General features: G+C 36.9%; 2 protein-coding genes across 4 annotated transcripts in view; both read left to right on the forward strand.

The window, feature by feature from the left end:
• The window catches only part of LOC117986847 (alkylglycerol monooxygenase-like), a 41,827-nt gene extending 31,460 nt beyond the window's left edge, over positions 1-10,367 (forward strand). Inside the window, 9 exon segments of the mRNA XM_034973770.2 lie at positions 769-896; positions 2,520-2,671; positions 3,235-3,338; positions 3,656-3,818; positions 4,824-4,975; positions 5,885-6,019; positions 7,000-7,113; positions 7,959-8,115; positions 8,118-10,367. Coding sequence (XP_034829661.2) covers positions 769-896; positions 2,520-2,671; positions 3,235-3,338; positions 3,656-3,818; positions 4,824-4,975; positions 5,885-6,019; positions 7,000-7,113; positions 7,959-8,115; positions 8,118-8,197 — 1,185 coding nt within the window. The 3' untranslated portion in view covers positions 8,198-10,367.
• Positions 10,368-15,641: 5,274 nt separating this feature from the next.
• The window catches only part of LOC117987008 (uncharacterized), a 46,604-nt gene continuing 40,534 nt past the window's right edge, over positions 15,642-21,711 (forward strand). For all 3 annotated transcript variants that reach the window (XM_069502342.1, XM_069502343.1, XM_034973965.2), the window contains exon 1: positions 15,642-15,908. The gene's annotated coding sequence lies outside the window, so the exon portion shown is untranslated. The remainder of the gene's footprint in view (positions 15,909-21,711) is intronic.

The raw sequence follows: 21,711 nt of genomic DNA on the forward strand, positions 1-21,711 counted from the left end.
ATAATTAATTGATACACAACTAAATACCATTATTCCCTCATGGGAATCACGCTTCTAAACATGAGATCCGATCGAACGCTATGCATCGCCTAGTACTGATTCCGTTCCGAATCCGATTTGACTGAGAGAATTATTGTCGATCCGAAGTAGCCGTTAAATCTACTTTTAAGGGTTCCGTACCTCAACAGGAAAAACGAAACCCTTATAGGATCACTTTGTTGTCTGTCTGTCAAGAAACCTACAGGGTACTTCCCGTTGACCTAGAATCATGAAATTTGGCAGGTAGGTAGATCTTGTAGCTGACATTAGGGGAAAAATCTGAAAACTGTGAATTTGTGGTTACATCACACAAAAAAAATTAAATTGTGGTCATAAACTAATAATTAGTATTTGTAATTTTTGAAGTAAGATAACTATATCAAGTGGGGTATCATATGAAAGGGCTTCACTTGTGCATTCTAAAATAGATTTTTATTTATTTTTATGCATCATCGTTTTTGAATTATCGTGCAAAATGTCGAAAAAAATACGACTGTAGTACGGAACCCTCGTTGCGCGAGCCTGACTCGCACTTGGTCGGTTTTTTGTATGAAGGGCTTCGCAATATATCCGAATGGCATTTTCCGACGCCAATTCATCCACATGAAAGAGTGGTAATTTTTTTTTTCTGAAATGCATTGATTTCAAGAGTGCATTCGTTAATCATTCATGAAAAGTCGAAGTCTTTCTAAAATGCATTTATTCATGTAAATTTCTCGTTTGTTTCAGTCGTACCCGTACTTCTTAATATTCATGATCATCGAGCACATAGTCCTGAGGCTGGAAGGCAAGAATGGAATCCGACTGAACGACGGAATTACCAGCATATCTCATGGAATATTCCAGGAATGTGGAAGGTAAGGAGCAATTTAATAAATCTTTGACTTCGCAGAGCTCTAGAGCCTCTGCTCGAATTACTTATTACAAGATACAACAAGCGAACATTATAGAGAGAGAGCCAGCGCGTGCCAGACCTTCGTTATTTTATAAAAGCTGAAAGTTTCATTGCATATATTTTTTTCGGAATAGTATTAGATATCACGCTGTGATAGCCTAGTGGTTAGGGCGTCCGCCTTCTAATCGGAGGTCGGGGGTTCGATCCCGGACACGCACCTCTAACTTTTCGGAGTTATGTACGTTTTAATTCATTAAATATCACTTGCTTAACGGTGAAGGAAAACATCGTGAGGAAACCTGCATGCCTGAGAGTTCTCCATAATGTTCTCAAAGGTGTGTGAAGTCTACCAATCCGCACATGGTCAGCGTGGTAGACTATGGCCAAAACCCTTCTCACTCTGAGAGGAGACCCGTGCTCTGTAGTGAGCCGGCGATGGGTTGATCATGATGATGATGATGATGATTAGATATCACGTTATGCATTGCCAGAAATTTCGTATCATGGCAACCCCCTGCCAGTTAGGTGACACTTAGGTGTCTGGCAGAGAAACTTTCAGCTTTAATAAAATAACGAAGATCTGGCACGCGCTGCGGCTACGTCCATTATGCCTAGTATAGGTTTACACGTCTCGAAAACTTTTAATGATTTCGTGAGATTCGATAACATTTTGGTAGTGTTGAGTTTTGTTTTACAAAATTATCTGTTCTGCTTATAGAAAAATCTTTTATTTGCCGAGATACAAAGTTTCTCCTAAATCAAAGAACTGGTAACTAAACCAGAGATTAAGACGGCAAAACTTAGTTATTATTGTTTGAAAAAATGTTCTCTACAAAAACGACTATAAAACGCTATAAATAAAAAAAGAAAATGGCGACCTCTTTCAAAGAAAAGATGACTGGAAAGAGCGTTTTCCTTTCCTTTGCTATATCGAGTAACTAATGGTTACCTGGAAAAGATCACTTTGTTGCTAGCAACAAAGTAGACATTTTACTTTTATATCATACATTTTATATGAACATCACAATATTTAAGTTTGTAAAAATATTCAACTGCCTATAACTTTGCTTTAGAATAAAAACTCACTCATCTCCAACTGTTCAGAGTTATGTGCGTTTTCATTTCCTTGAAAACATAGTGAGGAAAATTATTTAGTTATAGACATAATTTTGTAATATGTACTAATCTCTATAATATAAAAATGAATCGCTGAATGTGTTGCTGATCGCAAATCTCGAGAACAGCGGAACTGATTTCGCTAATTCTTTTTTTATAATATTCCTTGAAGTACGAGGATGGTTCTTACGGAGAGAAATATTTAAAAAAATCCTGAAAAAGAATCGACTGTTAGGCGGTACGAAGTTCGCCGGGGCAGCTAGTTTTTCATAAAAATAAATAAATTAAAATTAAATTATATTAACCCTGCATAGCTGAGAGTTCTTTATAATGTTCTCAGAGGTGTGTAAAATCTGCCAATCCACACTTGGGCAGCATGACCAAACAGTTTTCATTCTAAGCGGAGACCGTGCTCAGTAGTGAGCTGGAGATGGGTTGATGATGATGATGATGAAGATACTTTCCGCAGGTTAATATGGCGCGGGGCGGAGTCGTATCTGTACACCTGGATCTACTGCAACTTCAGGATAGTAGAGCTGCCGTGGAACAACACGCTGACCTGGTATGCAGCTGCTTTGGGCGTCGACTTCTGTTACTACTGGATGCATAGAGCATGTCATGGTAAGTTAGCATTTTTAGGGATCCGTACCTCAAAAGAAAAAAGGAATCCTTATAGGATCACTTTGTTGTCTGTCTGTCCGTCTGTCCGTCGTGTCTGTCAAGAAAACCTATAGCGTATTTCACGTTGACCTAAAATCATGAAATTTGGTAGGTAAGTGGGTCTTATAGCTCAAGTAAAGGAATGGAAGGTATTTGTGGTTACATCACAAAAAATTAAAATCAAGAACAAATACGTACATATGTTTTTCAATTTTCAAAATAAGATTACTGTACCAAGTGGGGTATCATATGAAAGCACTTTGCCTGTACATTCTAAAACAGATTTTTATCTATTTTTATGGATAACAGTTTTTGATTTATCGTTAAAAACTTGAACTCAGGGGAAATGAAGGGAAAAGACAATGATTTTAATAGAAGGCCTAGTAGGTAAATATAGCCTATAAAAAGATTTCTATGAGATAGATCAGTAAGAGTACCTACAATCAATGACAAAATAATTACCTATAAGAACAATATAATAATTTCAAGTACCTACTCTATTAAAGTTTACTTTTCTTCTCCAGAGGTCCACATCTTATGGGCCCAACATCAAGTCCACCATACTTCCGAGGACTTCAACATGGGGGTCGGCATAAGGCAGTCAGTTCTACAGGGATGGTGCGGATTTGTAAGTAGAACCCTTTCTTCTCTTTTTGGTTAAAGCATGGCGTTATACAACATAATATTTTAATGGGATTAACTCCCTTTGGCGGGTACGCATTAGATTACAGCATGGGGTTATTCAAGGGGCGGACCAATAAATTCCCAAAAGGCCTGTAATGCATTGGCAGTTCCTCTGGTACTGCAAATGTTCATGGGCGGTAGTAATCACTTAACATCAGGTCAACAGGTGACCCGCCTGCTCGTTTGCTCGCTATTCTAATTTGAAAGAAAAAAAAGGGTAAAGATAAAGATGGTTTTATTTATATTGATATTTTTTTACAGATCTTCTACCTCCCACTGGCGCTGGCGATACCACCAGCGCAGTTCGTGATGCACCACCAGTTCAGCTACCTGTACATGTTCTGGATCCACACGGAGGCCATCAAGAGCCTAGGGCCTTTGGAGTACATCCTCAATACTCCCAGCCATCATAGGGTTCATCATGGTGAGATATTCCTACTTTTTTATGCCTTTACAAGTTAGCCCTTAACTACGACATCACGTGGTGGGAAGTATGCAGTTTAAAATGGTGTCGGGCTAACTTGGAAGAATATGGCAGTTTTTCTTTCTTTCATACCCCTTCTACGCGGCATCTTCTTCTGGTCTCTTGGGAGCACGGCTTTGGTGGTAGAGTGGTAACTAACCATTTCGATGAAGAAAAAAACATTCTCTGATACCTATTTCAACAAATCGATCACGGATTTCAATTTTGTGAAAACAATTCACGTTCCCTCTAAGACTTTTATATGTTACATGACGTCGAAAAATCAAAAAAAATACATCAGTGAGAAATGTTTTAGTATAGTATTCAGTTTCATTCGGAAAATAGAAAGGGAATACTTAAACAAACAGAGAATATGAATCCCAAGAAGCTCCCAGGGGGGCTCAGAAGTCAAAGGCGAACGTCACTTGTAATCCTATACTCTATAGTCTATACTCTATCCACGGAGAAAAGTTAGTATAGGGCACGTATAGGGCTCTCTCTATTACGTAATCCCATAGAAATGACAAAGACAAAAAATAAGTGGGCAATTACCATTTTGAATGACTAACCAATCAAAACGAATCTAGTATAACTACCCATATAGCTAAAACGATAGTTTAAACGCTAAAATAGAATCATTAAATTTGGCAGGTAGGTAAAGTAAAGGAATAAATCCGAAAACCGTGAATTTGTGGTTACATCACAAAATAAAAATGTGTTCATGAACAAATAATTAGTATTTTCAACTTTCAAAGTAAGATAAGTATACATATGAAAGAACTTTATCTGTGTACCTATTCTAAAACAGATTTTATTTATTTTTATGCATAGTAGTATTTGATTTATTGAGCAAAATGTCGAAAAAATACGACCGTAGTACCGAACCCTCGGTGCTCGAGTATGACTCGCACTCGGCCGGTTTTTGGGGCTAGTAAACCTTGTACTTATTAGCTATCCTTGTTACAGGCAGCAACAAATACTGCTTGGACGTGAACTACGGTGGTGTGCTCATCATCTGGGACCGGCTGTTCGGCACCTTCCACCCCGAGACGGACAAGATCGATATCATTTACGGACTCATTTACAACCAGCCTTCTTTCAACCCGGCTTACCTACAGGTACCTACATACATTTACAGACTCATATATAACCAGCCTTCTTTCAACCCGGCTTACCTACAGGTACCTACATACATTTACGGACTCATATATAACCAGCCTTCTTTCAACCCGGCTTACCTACAGGTACCTTCATACATTAACGAACTCATTTATAACCAGCCTTTTTTCAACTCGGCTTACCTACAGGTACCTACATACATTTACGGACTCATATATAACCAGCCTTCTTTCAACCCGGCTTACCTACAGGTACCTACATACATTTACGGATTCATATAAACCAGCCTTCTCTCAACCCGGCTTACCTACAGGTACCTTCATACATTTACGGACTCATATATAACCAGCCTTCTTTCAACCCGGCTTACCTACAGGTACCTACATACATTTACGGACTCATGTATACATGAGTCCATAAATGTATGTAGGACCAGGTTGTGTACAACCAGTCTTCTTTCGGCTATTTTTATTAAGCTATCACCGCTTGTACGAGCTTACTTATACTTAATATTATATTTTTTTGAACTTGTTGTTTATAAAGTCAAGATAATAATAATTAAGTCTATTAATAATAACGCCGATCCTGTTGCCTTTCTCTAAACTTAACTTAGAGTTTCTGCATCTTTTTTTTAATATTGCGAAAAAAGGGGAACATGAATTTTACATTTAAAGACTAAGTTTTAGTGCACGCTATAAATTTAAACAATAGGCTCGCCGGCAGGTAAAGCCACGATGTTTGACAACTCTAAATTAAATTTAAAACTGTCAAACTGTATCTGTCCTTTTCATTACATTACATTAGTAAGAAGAGGATCCGAATAGTTGTGCTCAGAATCAGTACTAAAGTCAATGTTGATTAAGAGGGTGTCAAATGAAATGGTCAATAATTATTTTATTTTTCAACAGTCGTTCTACACTCGCTACGTAATCCAGAAGTTCCGTCGCCTGGAGACCTGGAGTGATAAGCTGAAGGCTATCGTGTGGGGTCCCAGCTGGGAACCTGGCACTCCTCGACTCGGCGATGAAGACATGAAAGTTGAAGTAAGTTGGATTTTTCATTATAGGCGCACGCTTGACCACGATCACACCTGATGGGAAGTGATGATGTGGCCTAAGATGGGACGCGTTTGCCTAGAAGGTGCCTATTCACTCCTGTTTTAAAGATGGATTATAATTGGAAGGAAATACTGATCTCGGAAGAGTATTCCATACCCTATGTTAGTGATTGCAGGCATTTCAGTATACGGAGGTACTCACCAACCTTGTATTTCTAGGCAACGAAGCTCCTTTTCAGGTATCTAATAGGCTTGTTAAATTAAAAGAAGAGGCTTCGTAACACGTCCATTTAATTCAAGTTGGAGGCGAAGAGAGAGAGCGAGAAGGAAATACAATTGACATTGACAGATACAATTTACAGATTAAATAATGTAGACACAGACTAAAATTTAGTTATATACTAAACACCCTAGCCATGCGTATAAGGCATGATGACGCAAAGCGTATCGTACGCGTAGATGGAATATTGAAGACATAGGGGTGGAAACCCCGGCGCCTTGCGGGACGGTGGTAGAAAGTTAAGGGGGGAAGAAGATTGAACAGCTCCTGAGCACACTTTTCACCCGTGATCGTGAGCTTCCCCAAAAGTGGTGAATATTCACCTATGTCTCCCAGCTCGACGATTAAGCTTATAACGATAAATAGTAGCTTTTGTCTTTTAACATTTCACCGCGATTAATAGCCTCATCTGGTGACAGAAGGGCTGGCTCATTTTTTGCGCAACGGATCAGCCTGGCCGTCCAGCGCGGAAATGCAGCCAGTATTCTTGGCACCATTCCAAGCGGTCATGATTTATATAGTAATTGGATAAGGCTAGCTAAAAAAAAATGTGATATAAAATTTTACATGAGTTTCAAAAAAAAAAGATATTTTGAAATATTAAAAAAAAAAAAGCTTTTGTCTTAGTTAACTAATGTATCGTACTTTAACTAATGTTCTTCAATATTTTTTTATTTTGCCCTCAGGTGGAAAATCGTCCCAAATACGACGTTTTGCTGCCAGCGTGGTGCAACACTTACATCGTTTTACATTACGCAGTCGTTTTGTACGGCTTCTTCGAGCTGGCTTCCCGGTATATGGTAAGCTAATTAAACCTTCTTACTAAATTATTACTTACTATTGCATTTGCAACTAGGTTGAGTTCAACGAACGACCTTTTTAGGATCGGCTGTCCAGTGTCCATCTGTCAGCGGGCTGTATCTCGTGAACCGTAATAGGTAGAGAGTTGAAATTTTCACATAATGTGTATTACTCATAGGCATAATAAAAATTGCTATTGTCGAAATAATAAAAATTTCACAATGGGCGCCATGCAAATAAAAATAAAAGTATATACATGGTATTGTTAGGTATTGTACGGTATGGAACCCTTCGTGACCTCTTTGTTGTCCATCAGAACTGAACTGAACTGAAATAGGGTCTTAATGTAAAATGACGTGATTTTTTGTATAGCGGTAGTTTATCGAGCTAGTTATTAATTATTAAAGAGAAAAATGTTAAAAAATCATAATTTTTATTCATTTTTAAAATAATCAATTATTAACGTCACGCTGTATGGAAAGGGACTAATGACGTCACATGACGTAAACGACAAATATATTTCAATTTTTTAACATATAAAATTGTTTCCCGCAGAAATGACTATTTTTATGTTAAAAAATTTAAAAAAAATGGTCGTTTACGGATTGTGACGTCATTATTCACCTTCCGTACAGCGTCACGTTCATGGTGAAAATAAATAAAGATCATGAATTTTTTAATGAATTCTAGCCCCATAAACTACCGCTGTACAAAAAATCACTTCATTTTATTACTAAGTACAGGCAATAGACCCTATTCAAATAGTCTAAACCTTATCCGTTTGTATCTTTAGAAGGCTGCACGTCTAACAAATAAATGCTTACATCTTTTTTTTTGTCCACAGGGCATGACACCGATATCAGTGATAATCTTCGTGTTCTACGTGATGGTATCCCTAACCATCATCGGCATGATCTTCGACAACTCCAAGTACGCACCGATGCTCGAAGTCCTCAGATGCTCAGCCCTAGCCTTCCTCACCAGGAGCTTAGCAACCAGCCCTCTTCTGACAGCCCTGCAAATGTTCTATGTAGTATCTGCCATGTTCTGGTGTTTACATACGTTGAAACTTCTAGAGATTAAGAAAAAAGTTGATTAGATTTTAGTGATTCTTTGTTAAAAGTTGTATGATCAAAGTTGTAAATTGTTAAAAATGTATGAATGGTTGGTAATGTGTTTTATATAGGTTTTATAATTAGGTACGTTGAGGCGTTTTAGTGCCTCAAAAGTTCAAAACTGATCTAAATCAAAAGTTTGTGATTTCCGTAAGAAAAATAAATTAACTTCTAAAATATTAACGGATCATTTTAGTTAATTATTGTTCACTTTTTGAATGTCAATTATTGTTGAATTTGTAAGATACTGTTTAAATTTTTCGTAAGTTAATCACTAATTGTAAGCTACTTACGTGAGTAAAACTTCCAAGTGTATCCGCGACCTAATGATGATAATTAATTAGTAATTACATAAACCTAAAACTAAAGCTACGAGCTTTAAAAAAAAATGAAAACTCAGTCGCCATTTTAATTGTAATTGTCAAAATGTCAAAAGTACCGCTCACCTTTAAAATAAGGACTAAAATTGTAACTTTAACGTGACAGTGACACTTACCTATAGTTAATTAAAATGGCGAGTGAGTTCTCATTTTGTATGGACTATAGGTATTTTACGTGCGTTTCGACCGGCGGCGCGGCGGCGTGGAAAAATTAAACGCGCGGAGAATTCCATTTTTGAATCTAAGTTTTTTTTAAATTCCAATTTTGTAAAAGATTTTTATCAAATCATGTCGTACTTAATCAAAAAATAGAGCTTTTACTTATTGATTTTTTTACATTAGGTATTTAAATAAGTCTCAGTCCTAAAAATACGTTTTTAGATAAGACGTCGAAACATAACGGAAGCTCAATTCTATTTTTGATTTGATAGCATTGTAATTTGTAAGCCCAAAGACAAGTAAAATGTCTTTGTGTAAGCCCAATGCGTGCTAACAAAAACTTGGCAATGTAATTTTTTGAAGTTAAGAATATGTTTTCCCACATCTAAACCTAAGCAGAATGTCAATTTCACTACCGTCTAATTTTACTTTACACCAAAATAAATAAAGTTTGTTGAAATAAATGTGCGTTAAGGTTGTCTGGAAGAGATCGCTATTTAGCGATAAGACCGCCTTTTTGTACCTACTTATTAAGATTTCTTTTTGTAACCTGTCATTTGTGTTTCTGTGGTGCAATAAAGTATATACATACATACATACTTATATAAATTGACTTCAGGAAATGTTTTGGCTTGGTTTTGTCAATTTACATGAGTGCTGTTAGTGTTTATTCAGGCGGACCACATCCATTACTAAACGTGAAGCATCGTACCATTAGTAATTTAGATGCAGCAACGTAACTTTAGACAGGTGCAGCGAGCTGATACGAGTACGTGACCATTGCCAGGCGACGTTTTGTGTCGTAGTGGTGTTGTGCTTGTGGCTTGCCTGAAAGGACCTTTATAATTTTAAAATCATAGAATACTTAATACTGTTTTACATAGTAAATCTATTGCTTGGCAAAACAATATACTCTATTATAAGCGTAGACTGATTAAAAAAGCTAGACTATTACTGTGTAACCGCGTGTGAGATAGCGATAGCACGACATAACGATGAATAACACGACAATTACCATTGTTTAGTAGTCAATATTTGTATAAACCGCTCAAGAATATTTGTTTAAACGTTTTTATGTGAAAACAAGTAAATATCTAATGAGAAATACAATGATGCCACGAATTCTCAAAGTTTGTTTTGCAACTAAAGTTGTATTCCTTGAAAAAAAACCGGTTACACGATAAGGGACAAAAAAATAGGTTAGCTGCGTCTCTGATTGTCACATTAATAACTTTTTCTGTGCTCTCTTTTTAGTGTGAATGAGAAAGCAAACGATCCTTTGTCTAGATTTTTTACTCCGTCTACGATTATAAGGCTAAGCTAGAGTAGGCTGTATAAAAAGTCTGGTATGTTGTGCCTTCATACTTATAATTAAATAATTATTGTTAAGCCAGTAATAATGAATAGGTAATAATAATCGCAAGTGCCAAATGTTAAGTGATTTTGTAAAACTATTATTTTAAGCGTAACATTGTTTTCTATGTTTCTAGTTTTTTAACATTAGTTATAATATCTTAAACTTACTGCCAAATGTGTAAATATAGTAATAAAATATCAATTAAAATTAAGAACAATAAAATGTATGACTAGTCGATTTAATGTTAGTTTTATTTCCTCTTATACTATAAAGTGTACTGCCCTTATTATAAATGCGAAACCGTGTTTGTTTGTTGGTTTATTGGTTTGTTGGTTTGTCCTTCAATCACGTCGCAACGGTGCAACGGATTAACATGATTTTTTGCATGGGTATAGATAAAGACGTGGAGAGTGACATAGGCTACTTTTTATCCGGGAAAATCAAAGAGTTCCCACGGGATTTTTACAAAACCTAGTTCCACGCGGACGAAGTCATGGGCATCAGCTAGTTTTTACTATATTAAAGAATTTGCGCACTAACTGTTTTCAGATTGTAAATTTTAGTGCTGTCTTACTGCTTTAACTTAGTCTGTGGCATTACACAATAACAACCAAAACCGCAGGCGTCGTCGTACAAATTAGATTTTCTTCGTCTCCAAGCCTTTGTTAATAATTGTGCCATCTACAGCGCTGCGGGCTCGCTTCCATTCCGTAACCAATTTACGAATAGGTATCCACTTTGTTAGCCCTGGCAGCCTAGTGGTTTGGACGTCCGCCTCCTATTCATTCATATGGCCAAAACCCTTCTCACTCTGAGAGGAGACCCGTGCTCTGTGGTGAGCCGGCGATGATCATGATGATGAAAGTCTAAGGTAAGTCTAAAATACGTTCTCTAGATTTCAGCCTTAGTCTACAGAACTGGAGAATGGAGATCGATAGCTGCCTGTGAGCGAAGCCTAAACGCTTTCGGCTGTTTTCAACCGTTTCCAAATAACGTGTTTATTTATTTTCGCTTTATTCCAATGTTTTTGTAAATTGAACAACTGTTTTCTGTAACGAGATCTAATTACCATGAATCTAATTACACGTCTGGCCATAATGTACATATATATATGCCAGTGACAGATATTTAAACAAAAGTACAGTACGTGGCAGAAAATAATGTACATAGACCTTAGAATGACATTTCGGCTTTGTAGACCGTTGTCTCTGTCACTCGTTGCTATACAAATCCGCTATCTCCTTCTAAAGATCGATGTAAATTATTTTCAGCCACGTACTGTACTTTTGTTTAAATATCTGTCATCATCATCATCATCATCATCATCATCATCATCATCATCATCATCATCATCATCATCAACCGATAGACGTCGACTGCTGGACATTGATCTCTTGTGGGGACTTCCACGCGCCACTGTCTGTCAATTTTAACACTGCGCCTTCCGGTGCGAGGTCGTTATTCCAGCATCTTGGGACCCCAATGTCCATCGATTTCAGCTATTTCAGCTTCGCAACCCGTTAAGTTATGTCGGTGCTCAAAGGATCTCCTCATTAGATAAATATCTGTAGTCCGATAGAATATTGTCGTTGTACAGAAGGGAGCGGATTTGTTTAAATATTACGATGTTTTTCTTTCACCGTCAAAGCAAGTGATATTTAATTACTTAAAACGCACGTAACTCCGAAAATTTATAGGTCTGGGATCGAACCTCGACCTCCGATTAGAAGGCGGACGTCCTAACCACTAGGCTATCTATAGTAGGTACCTACAGTCATCATCATGATCAACCCATCACCGGCTCACTACAGGGCGCGGGTCTCCTCTCAGAGTGAGAAGGGTTTTGGCCATAGTCTACCACGCTGGCCATGTGCAGATTGGTAGACTTCACACAACTTTGAGAACATTATGGAGAACTCTCAGGCATGCAAGTTTCCTCACGATATTTTCCTTCACCGTTTAAGCAAGTGATATTTAATTAATTAAAACACACATAATTCCGAAAAGTTAGAGGTGCGTGCCCGGGATCGAACCCCCGACCTCCGATTAGAAGGCGGACGTACTAACCACTAGGCTATCACAGCTAACCGATTCAATGCGGTGAACTAAATAAAACTTCCTTTCATTTCTCACTTCCAATTTATCACATATTTCTCAATGGCGGACCTCTTTAGAAAACCCGAATGGCGTCCAGATAGCGTCATGTCCATCACGGCACAGTCACGCAGTGAAAAACGTTTGGGTCTTTGTTCAGAAAAGAATGCTCGCAGCGACCCAAATTTGACTTTATTACATATCTATTGAGACCGTGAGCTTTTTTCTGAAAGGGTTGTCTGGACATCATTAGATACTTAGGACCGTCCTAAAGAAATAATATACCTGCTCTCGTTTCTGTTTCTGGACCTTTTACACTTCGTAATTTATGCACAGTGTACCTAATTGTACAATTTCATCTGAATTTTCATTTTGTCTTTTCTTTGCCCGAATAGTCTACCTATGCCTAGCCTTTTATTTCTGAACTTAACCTAATACCTAGTCCTTAAATGTAGATATTTTGTAATACGCGACAGGTCGAGATGACTAGTTTTGCGCATACTAAACTAACGTTGTATACCTAAGTCAATCATAGGAACCATAATATAAGACTTATAATATTATAAGTCAATCTGAATAAAGAATTATTAACAGACTTCTTTTACTAATCAGCTAGGTGATTCTCTAACTCAGTGTCTAAAACTAAATGATAGCCACCGAGGTTGGTTAGTTCTACTAGTGATATTAATATATTTTTTCACTAGAAAACCTTCAACGGATTAAAAAATTAGCGCTCGTGCCTATCATTCAGGGTTAGAAACTGAGTTAGCGAATAACCCTGCAGTTCCCCCGAAGTTTGTTTTCAATGGAAAATTGCCTTTTCGTGAAGGATTATTAGAAGACCCTTTAATATTGAAAAACTCGCTCGCCTGTCTCGTACCCTGATAATAAAATTAAGTACTTTATAACAATGTCTGAAAAGAATTTAATTATAATAATACTTTTTTATCCCAATTTGCTTTTTCCATATTGGGAAATTTTGCGTTAAGTAATTGCGCCCCAAATTCCATTTCTTGTTAGGTTCTATCAAAAAGAAATATTTTTCTCCAAAAATTTTGAAATTACTGCGCTGACTTCTATTCGACTTGTTATTCTAAGCTTCTATCCTTTCTTCACTATTCGATTACATGTTAAGCCTTTACTGCAATCTCGCCTGGTGGCAGATGATGATGCAGTCTCAGATGGAAGCGAGCTAATCTGGAACGGATATAGAAAGAAAAAAGAAGAAAGAAGAACCTTTATTTTTTAAATTTTGCCACGCGTTACATCTTATAACTAAGAGTTAGTTATTCCGGCGCTTCCTCCACCTTAGCCAACCAGCCTCAAGAATGAGCACCCGAATAAACTGTCATGTGTGGCATAAAAGTTACGGTATAGCAGTTTTATTAAACCCATACCCTGATCGGTTTCTACACGACATCGTACCGGAACGCTAAGTCGCTTTGCGACACGGCTTTGCCGATAGGGTGGTAACTAACCACGGCCATATTCACTATACTTAGCCTCCAGACCAGACCAGACTAGAGACAATTTAAAATATACAATATCCAAATTGGCCCTGCCGGGAATCGAACCCAGGGCCAGGACTTACAACATCACAGCGCTCATCGCTGCCCCAGGAAGGTCATCAAATTACAATATACTTAATAAAGAAATTCTGCAAAAACAAAACAGTGTCCATTGCCTTTAATTATTATTGACTATCTTATTTCTAAAGTAAAATAGTCATTTTATATTTGCGAAGTATTTAATTTTATTATCTCTTGATATTGGATTCTGACGCGATAAAATTTAATAATGCTCCTCATATAAATTCTACGAATTGTTCATCGTCATTAAAAATTACAAACTCCCCTCCGAGTTCATTACAAGTTCATGTCAATTATAAAATTTAATCACGTCGGATTTTAATTGTCGACGCTTTTCAGAGGTTTAAAGACCCTATCATTCTGAGAGGAGACCCGTGCTCAGTAGTGAGTGGCCGATGGGCTGATCATGATGATGGTGATGAAGAATCTTTAGATACCTAATTTAACTGAATAAAAATCGATCAAGTGCGAGTCGGACTCGCGCACGAATGATTCCGTACCATAGTACAAGAAACAACATTTTTTAATTGCTTTTCATTTCCAAGGCGGCTATTTTGAAAATTTTATTGTTTGTTGTAACACAATTTGTTTTGAAATTTTCACAGAATACACATTCTGACATAGCCTAAACTATTAGCAAGCTGAAGTGGCAGTGGGCAGGTCGTGCCTGTCGTAGAGGCGATGGCCGTTGGAGCCGATAAGTCTCCTTGAGTGGAGACCACGTTTAAGCAATGGTAGTGTGGGACGCCCTCCAGCACGATGGACTGACGATGTAAAGAGACTGGCGGGAAGTGACTGGATGAGGAAGGCTGCGCACGGGGTGTGGTGGCCCTCTTTAGGGAAGGCCTATGTCAAACAGTGGACGTCTACAGGCTGATGATGATGATGATGATGATGATGATGATGATGACACATTCTGTGAAAATTTCAACTCTCTACTTATTACGGGTCACGAGGTTACAGCCCGCTGACAGGCGGACGGACGTACGAACAGCGGATGCTTAGTAATAAAAGGCCGTTGGGTACGGATCCCTAAAAATGACGTAATACAGTGAAAAATAATAGCTCTTATAATATCAGCTCGTAGAAAATTACGTGTAAAATAAATTCAAATAAACGGTGGCACGTGGCATAATCTGGCAATTTTTCATGCAGTTAGAACTTCATTTAATAACTTGTGATTTATACGAGGGATGGACAGCTAAGATTATTATAAGATGAGTTATATACCAATTTGGATCCCAAAAGAAATGAGAGAGCTAATAGATAGCTTAAGGAATTCATACCTACATAGTTATTGCAGGAAATAATTCGACCAAGTCATACCAAAATGTACCTAACCACAGCAGTGCATTGATTTCAAGAACATTGCAAAAGTTTGTCTTTTGATTGCCAATGGTTCACCGCCGGGTCACTACTGAGTACGGATCTCCTCTCAGAACAGAACAGTTTATTCATAGACTATCAACTCTGGCCAAGTGCGCACTAGCAGACTTTTTTTAACACATGTTAAACACAATAAATATTTACAAAAATCACGCCTTACAATCTAACCTAACAAACAGTGTCTAAAATGTGTCGTGCCTTTTACACACCTTTGAGCACATTGTGGAGAACTCTCAGGTATACAGGTTTGCTCACAATATTTTCCTTCACCTTTAAACAAGTGGTATTTAGTTGGTTAAAAGAACGCACATAACTCCGAAAAGTTAGAGCTGCATGCCTGAATTAGACCAATTCAGCGCATCGCCGAAGCATTTTATACTATACCGATTCCCAGGTTCACATCTATCTAACATAATACCATTTCAGAGTTCAGTCTATGCCCGACTTTTGGTGTTGATACGCGCGTTGCGAAGCGTTTCACTACATTTTCCCGAACTTACGACAGAAAGCTTACGAAAAATTAAAAGACTTTCATTCAAAGAAGAAATTAATTTTATTGACGATAATCATTAAAAATTTAAATTAAGTTTAGTAGTAGGAATAACATAGATAAGTTTGAAATATTTTTATGTTAAAAACGTATTTCCTGGAGTGTTCCATTAACTGAAGTGTTTACACTGGTGTTTAAATATCGTTTGTTGATTTTTTCGAGTGGTAAGTACACTTTTCGTATTTTTAATTTATTAAGGAAAATTTCGGCTTTCACTTTGCAGCGCACAGGATCTAAATTTCCAAAACTTACTAGTAAAAGTTAAAACTTCTATCCAAAATTGTCAAAATGTTGATTACAAGAAGATACATACGACTGCGTCCGCGTGGGTCGATTTTCCAAAATCTCGTGAAAAGTCAAATTTTCCGAGATCAAAAGAAACCTACATCACTTTCTAGGACTTTACCAAAAATTACTCAATCCGTTGCTCCATTGCAGCATGATTGAAGGACAAACCAACAAACATTCGCATTTATACCTAATACTAGCTGATGCCTGCGACTTCGTCCGCGTGGAATTTGGCTTTTGAAAATCCCATGGGAACTCTTTGATTTTCCGGGATAAAAAGTAGCCTATTTATTAATCCAGGGTATAATCTATCTCCATTCCAAATTTCAGCAAAATCCATCCTGTAGTTTTTGCGTGATTGAGTAACAAACATCCAAACATCCACACTTTCACATCTTCTATAATATAAAAATGAATCACTAAATGTGTTGCTGATCGCAAATCTCGAGAACAGCTGAACCGATTTCGCTAACTCTTTTTTTATAATATTCCTTGAAGTACGAGGATGGTTCTTACGGAGAGAAAAATTTAAAAAAGTTGAATCGATTGTTAAGCGGAACGAAGTTCGCCAGGGCAGCTAGTTTATAATATTATTAGGATTAGGAATAGGCTACTTGACTCATATCTAATTTCGTCCAATAAATGATTATTTATTATAGTATTTTGCTTAAGACAACGAAATATATCAATAACAATTATTAAAAACGCAGGATGGATATATAAATCCAATTTAAAAAAATACAGTTTTTATTTTTATTTGAAACGCAGAAAACGCTGTCAGCCATGATGTGACGTCATTAAATATGTAAACAAAGAAATGTCATCCCTATGTCACGCGGGCACTAACGTAGTATCCATATATATAAAATTTCAAGTCCTGACTAACTTATATATCAACGCACAGCCTAAACATCTAAACAGCTGGTCCTAGATACATGAAATTTGGTGGGTGTGTTCTTTGTAGGTAAAGAGAAGGTATCCACTAAGAAAGGATTTTTTGAAATTCCACCCCTGAGTGGGTTAAATGGGGGTTTGAAATTTATGAAGTCCACGCGGGCGAAGTCACGAGCATAAGCTAGTTTTTATATATTTCTAAAAACTCATAGTAAACGTAAAAAAATATCGTTTTCTCTTTATAAATTGAATAAGTTATTAAGTAAGACTTACAACAAAGTGATCTTTGCAAAAATAAATTTGGGTTGCAGTCGTTAGTCATATAGGATCCCTTTAAGCAAGCCTTCGCGTGTTACGTATATTTATTTCACTGGGGACTCTAATCCACAACTTTCCTGTGGTCTTTATCGATGCGTTTTTACATTCTCGGATGATACAATGACGATAATTACTATATTTTTCATGTAAACTAGTAAGGTAACGACACCAATTATGGACGGTTTAAGGACAAAAAAATATATATTTCAATATATCTCCTTAGATAAGAAACATATACAGTTAGAACTAAATGTAGCATGAAGGTTGGGTTTTCCTTTATGTAATTTAATTATAATAACTAGGCTAAGATAACTAGGTCAAATAAAATAATTAAAATATTCAAACTGTATTTAAAATATTCATTCAACCAATGATGTACAGTAAAAATCTGGTAATGGACACCCAATAATGAACAAGATCTAGTAATGGACGCCCATTAATTTCTCTTTCCTGCTCCATCATCAAGCCCTGATCATCGTATATCTATAATAATCTAATCATCGGGACTATTCTAATACCAACGACAACACAAGAGTAAGTTGTTGAGGAGTTGGGTGTTTCGAAACTTTAAATGATGCTGCAGATGAAAATAGCTGAGATTACTTTACTGGTGGTAGGACTCTTCTTGCGGAGTTCGTCCGGGTAGGTACCACCGCGGTGTCCGTTATTCTACCGTGAAGCAGTATTACTGTGTTTCGGTTTGAAGGGCGCTGTACGCAGACGTGATTACTGTTCAAAATGAGACCTAAGAACTGTTGTCTCAGGGTGATGAGTGCAGTGCAGTGTGTCGTATGATACTGCAATGCAAAATTATGGGACGCACTGCATCTGACATGGGCAGGCGTATCACTTAACATCAGGTGAACGTCTTGCTCGTCTCATCATTCAATGATATTAAAAAAAAAAACTTAATCAACTAGGAAAAGAGCTAATAATCCTCAAAGGGCTGAACAGATTTTTATTAATCATAACATCCAACCGTCCACCATCATACATCATCATTCACCTTTCATCATCATTTACCATCTCGATAATTTCAGCTGTCAAACAGAAAACACCGCATCAGAATCGGTTCATTCGTTTATAAGCTACGATGCTCTAGACAGCTACACAGATACATATGTTAAATTTATAACAACCCTCGTTTCTTTCGTCGGAGGTTAAAAAATAACTGAAATAAAATTGATCTGTCCATCACTGGGAACTGTACAATTCCAGTAATGAACATAATATGTCTATAACTGGGTATTCTTTAGTTTCCAATTATGGACATTTTATGTCCATTACTGGATTCTGTAGAGCAAAATAAAAATAAAGTAGTTACTTTGAAAGAGAAAATTGAGCATCGCACAATAAAGCTCAAATTCTAGAACAGACAAAAAAAAGTAGTTGTGACACAATGTTCATGATTGGTAAATGCTTGAAAAAAATATCCAGTAATGTACATCATCAAATTCGCATTACAAATCAAAACTGTCCTGGCTTATTGCTGTGGATTATTTGGTCAATTTATCATACTACACATAAAATAATGTCTCATTTCTATACCACACCTCTATTAGAGTCTATAAACAAAAGTATTCACTTACTTCCTTAATGATTTCCTTAATAGAACTGGATTATTTGTGAACAACTCACTGCATACGAAACTAACCATTCGCCATTTTGAAACAAAATGGCCGAGGGAAATGATACGTCACCTTTTGACAGATGGGCTGTCAAAGTCTATGTTTAAGTGTTGCCAGAATTTAAAATCAAATTTGTACCCTTAATTTATAAACTTTTTTCTTTTTTTGTCCATTATTGGGGTGATGTACAACACTGGTGTCATTACGTTATAGAAGTCATGTTTATTAAACTTTGGGAGGTTATGCTGTTGTTTACAAATGCATGACGTCAGAGCACAGATAATCTATCGGCCAAACATGGCCGACAGTGTTTTCACCTGTCTAAGAAAAATATATTTTTAAATTAAAGTTTTACGGTTTTTAGGGCGCAAAAAAATATAGTGTTAATTTTTTTGATCTAATAGGACAAATATTAACCATTTAAGACCTACTTAAAAAAAGTGTCAACTAGCCTATTAGGATAAGTAGTATTTAGACAGGCATAAAAAAATAATGAGAATCCTAGCGTGATAGGTAGGTATCTGAGGGAGATAATAATTATGAGGAGTTAACAATACAACCCAGATCCAGCTGATCGTGGAAATGAACTTATTAAAAACTTCTGTCAACTCCAAGTACCGTTTGAACGTCTATCAAGTAGCAGGCAATGAATGAATTAAATCTACTAAAATTAATGAGGTATCAAACACGCTGTATAAACAATTAATTTCTAAATTTCTGGTCTGGTCTGGTGGGAGGCTTCGACCGTGGCTAGTTACCACCCTACCGGCAAAGCCGTGCCGCCAAGCGATTTAGCGTTCCGGTACGATGCCGTGCAGAAACCAAAGGGGTATGGGTTTAATAAAAACTGCCATACCCCTTCCAGGTTAGCCCGCTATCATCTTAGACTGCATCATCACTTACCACCAGGTGAGATTGCAGTCAAGGGCTAACTTGTATCTGAATAAAATAAAAAAAACTTAAGAAAATATAAAAAAAATTCTTAGGTATATTGAAACGTCTTAGGTTATAAACTTTGTTATTTCAATGTTAAAAAGCGTGTAAATGTTATTCTTTTATTTCAACTTGTATTTTTTTAGGTCGTAAAAGTAAAGTTGTTTACTCCAAAACAAAAGCTGTCAACCCTATCCGAGGTTAAGAATACAAAAGAATGTTATATTCATCCAATAAACAACACGAAAGAATAGCAAGTCGTTCTGAAATAATTTGCAAACAACTTTCTCTAAATATACGAGTGTAGCCAAAGTTTTCATTTGCTTTTTAATTACTCCTCAAGAGCTTTCCTGCGAGCTTAAAAAATGGTGTCAATTGCGTTGTTTTTCTCTAAACTTTTGGAGTACCTTTTTTATATTGTTAAAAAAGGACACGGAAATCGGAAATGACAATGAAAATCAAATCTCTATATATAAAAATGAATCGCTAAATGTGTTGTGGTCGGAGGTTCGATCCCGGGCACGCACCTCGAATTTTTCGGAGCTATGTGCGTTTTAAGTAATTAAATATCTGTGAAGGAAAACACGGTGAGGAAACCTGCATGCCTGAGAGTTCTTCATAATATTCTCAAAGGTGTGTGAAGTCTACCAATCCGCACATGGCCAGCGTGGTAGACTACGGCCAAAACCCTTCTCACTCTGCGAGGAGACCCGTGCTCTGTAGTGAGCCGGCGATGGGTTGATCATGATGATGATATCAATGTAAATAATATAAATATAAATTCATTTCATTTTCTTTTGATAAAATACGTCGTCATCATGGAATCTGGGGGTTAAAAGACGATTAAAGTTTTTACTTACAATCTGTCAGCTTCCATTAGAGAAAAAAACATTGTAGGTCCGTCTCCAAGGAAATTAAATTACAGACCCTCTTCATCTCTTAAAAGTTTTTCCAAAAGTAGTTTATCTGTACCGTTTTCTAGGGAATCACTTAAAAAGAAATACTTAAATCATCATCATTATGATCAACCCATCGCCGACTCACTACAGAGCACGGTCTCCTCTCAGAATGAGAAGGGTTTTGGCCATAGTCCACCACGCCGGCCAAGCGCGGGATTGGCAGACTTCACTTACCTTTGAAAACATCATGGAGAACTCAGGCATGCAGGCTTCCTCACGATGTTTTACTTCACTGTTAAAGCAAGTCATGTTTAATTACTTAAAATGCACATAATTACCAAAAGTTACAGGTGCGTGCCCGGGATCGAACCCCCGACCTCCGATTATGAGGCGGACATCTTAACCACTAGGCTATCACAGCTTTTATTATTATAAGTAAGTACTATAAAATCTCACGTAATATTGACATTTATGTATTCGTTGTTATTTATTTTTTTTTTTTTAGTTGTTATAAGTCCCGCAAATTATTAATGCGCGTGGCCGCCATTTTAGTGTCGTCTGCACTAGACTGAAGTTTTGAGCTGATGGTAGGTATATTTTTATTTCGGCTGACATCAAAATGACGTCATTTCGATGTTAATGAGACATGGTTCCAGCGCAATAGCAATTTGCGGGACTTACAATCGGGTTGCGACGCTGAAGTGGAAATAGTACATTAGGTATAAGTAAGTAGCTCGAAATAGACATTAGAGTCCCAAGATGCTGGAATCTTCGAAAATATTTTATCAGATCCTCATTAAAAATTTACAAGAAATATTACTTATCAGTTACAAGTTACAAAAAGAATTATCAAAATTGACGGAGGTATCGAAACATCGATAAAACCATCTTTTCCTATCGCAAACCTTATTGACTTTGGGATAAAATGATAGGCTATTTTTTTAGCTATTATTTAAATAATAGCTATTAGGGATAAATTTAACTATTAGATTATTCCATTATTATAA

The sequence above is a fragment of the Maniola hyperantus genome, chromosome 12 (genome assembly GCF_902806685.2).
Source record: "Maniola hyperantus chromosome 12, iAphHyp1.2, whole genome shotgun sequence".
Classification (NCBI taxonomy): Eukaryota; Metazoa; Arthropoda; class Insecta; order Lepidoptera; family Nymphalidae; genus Maniola; species Maniola hyperantus.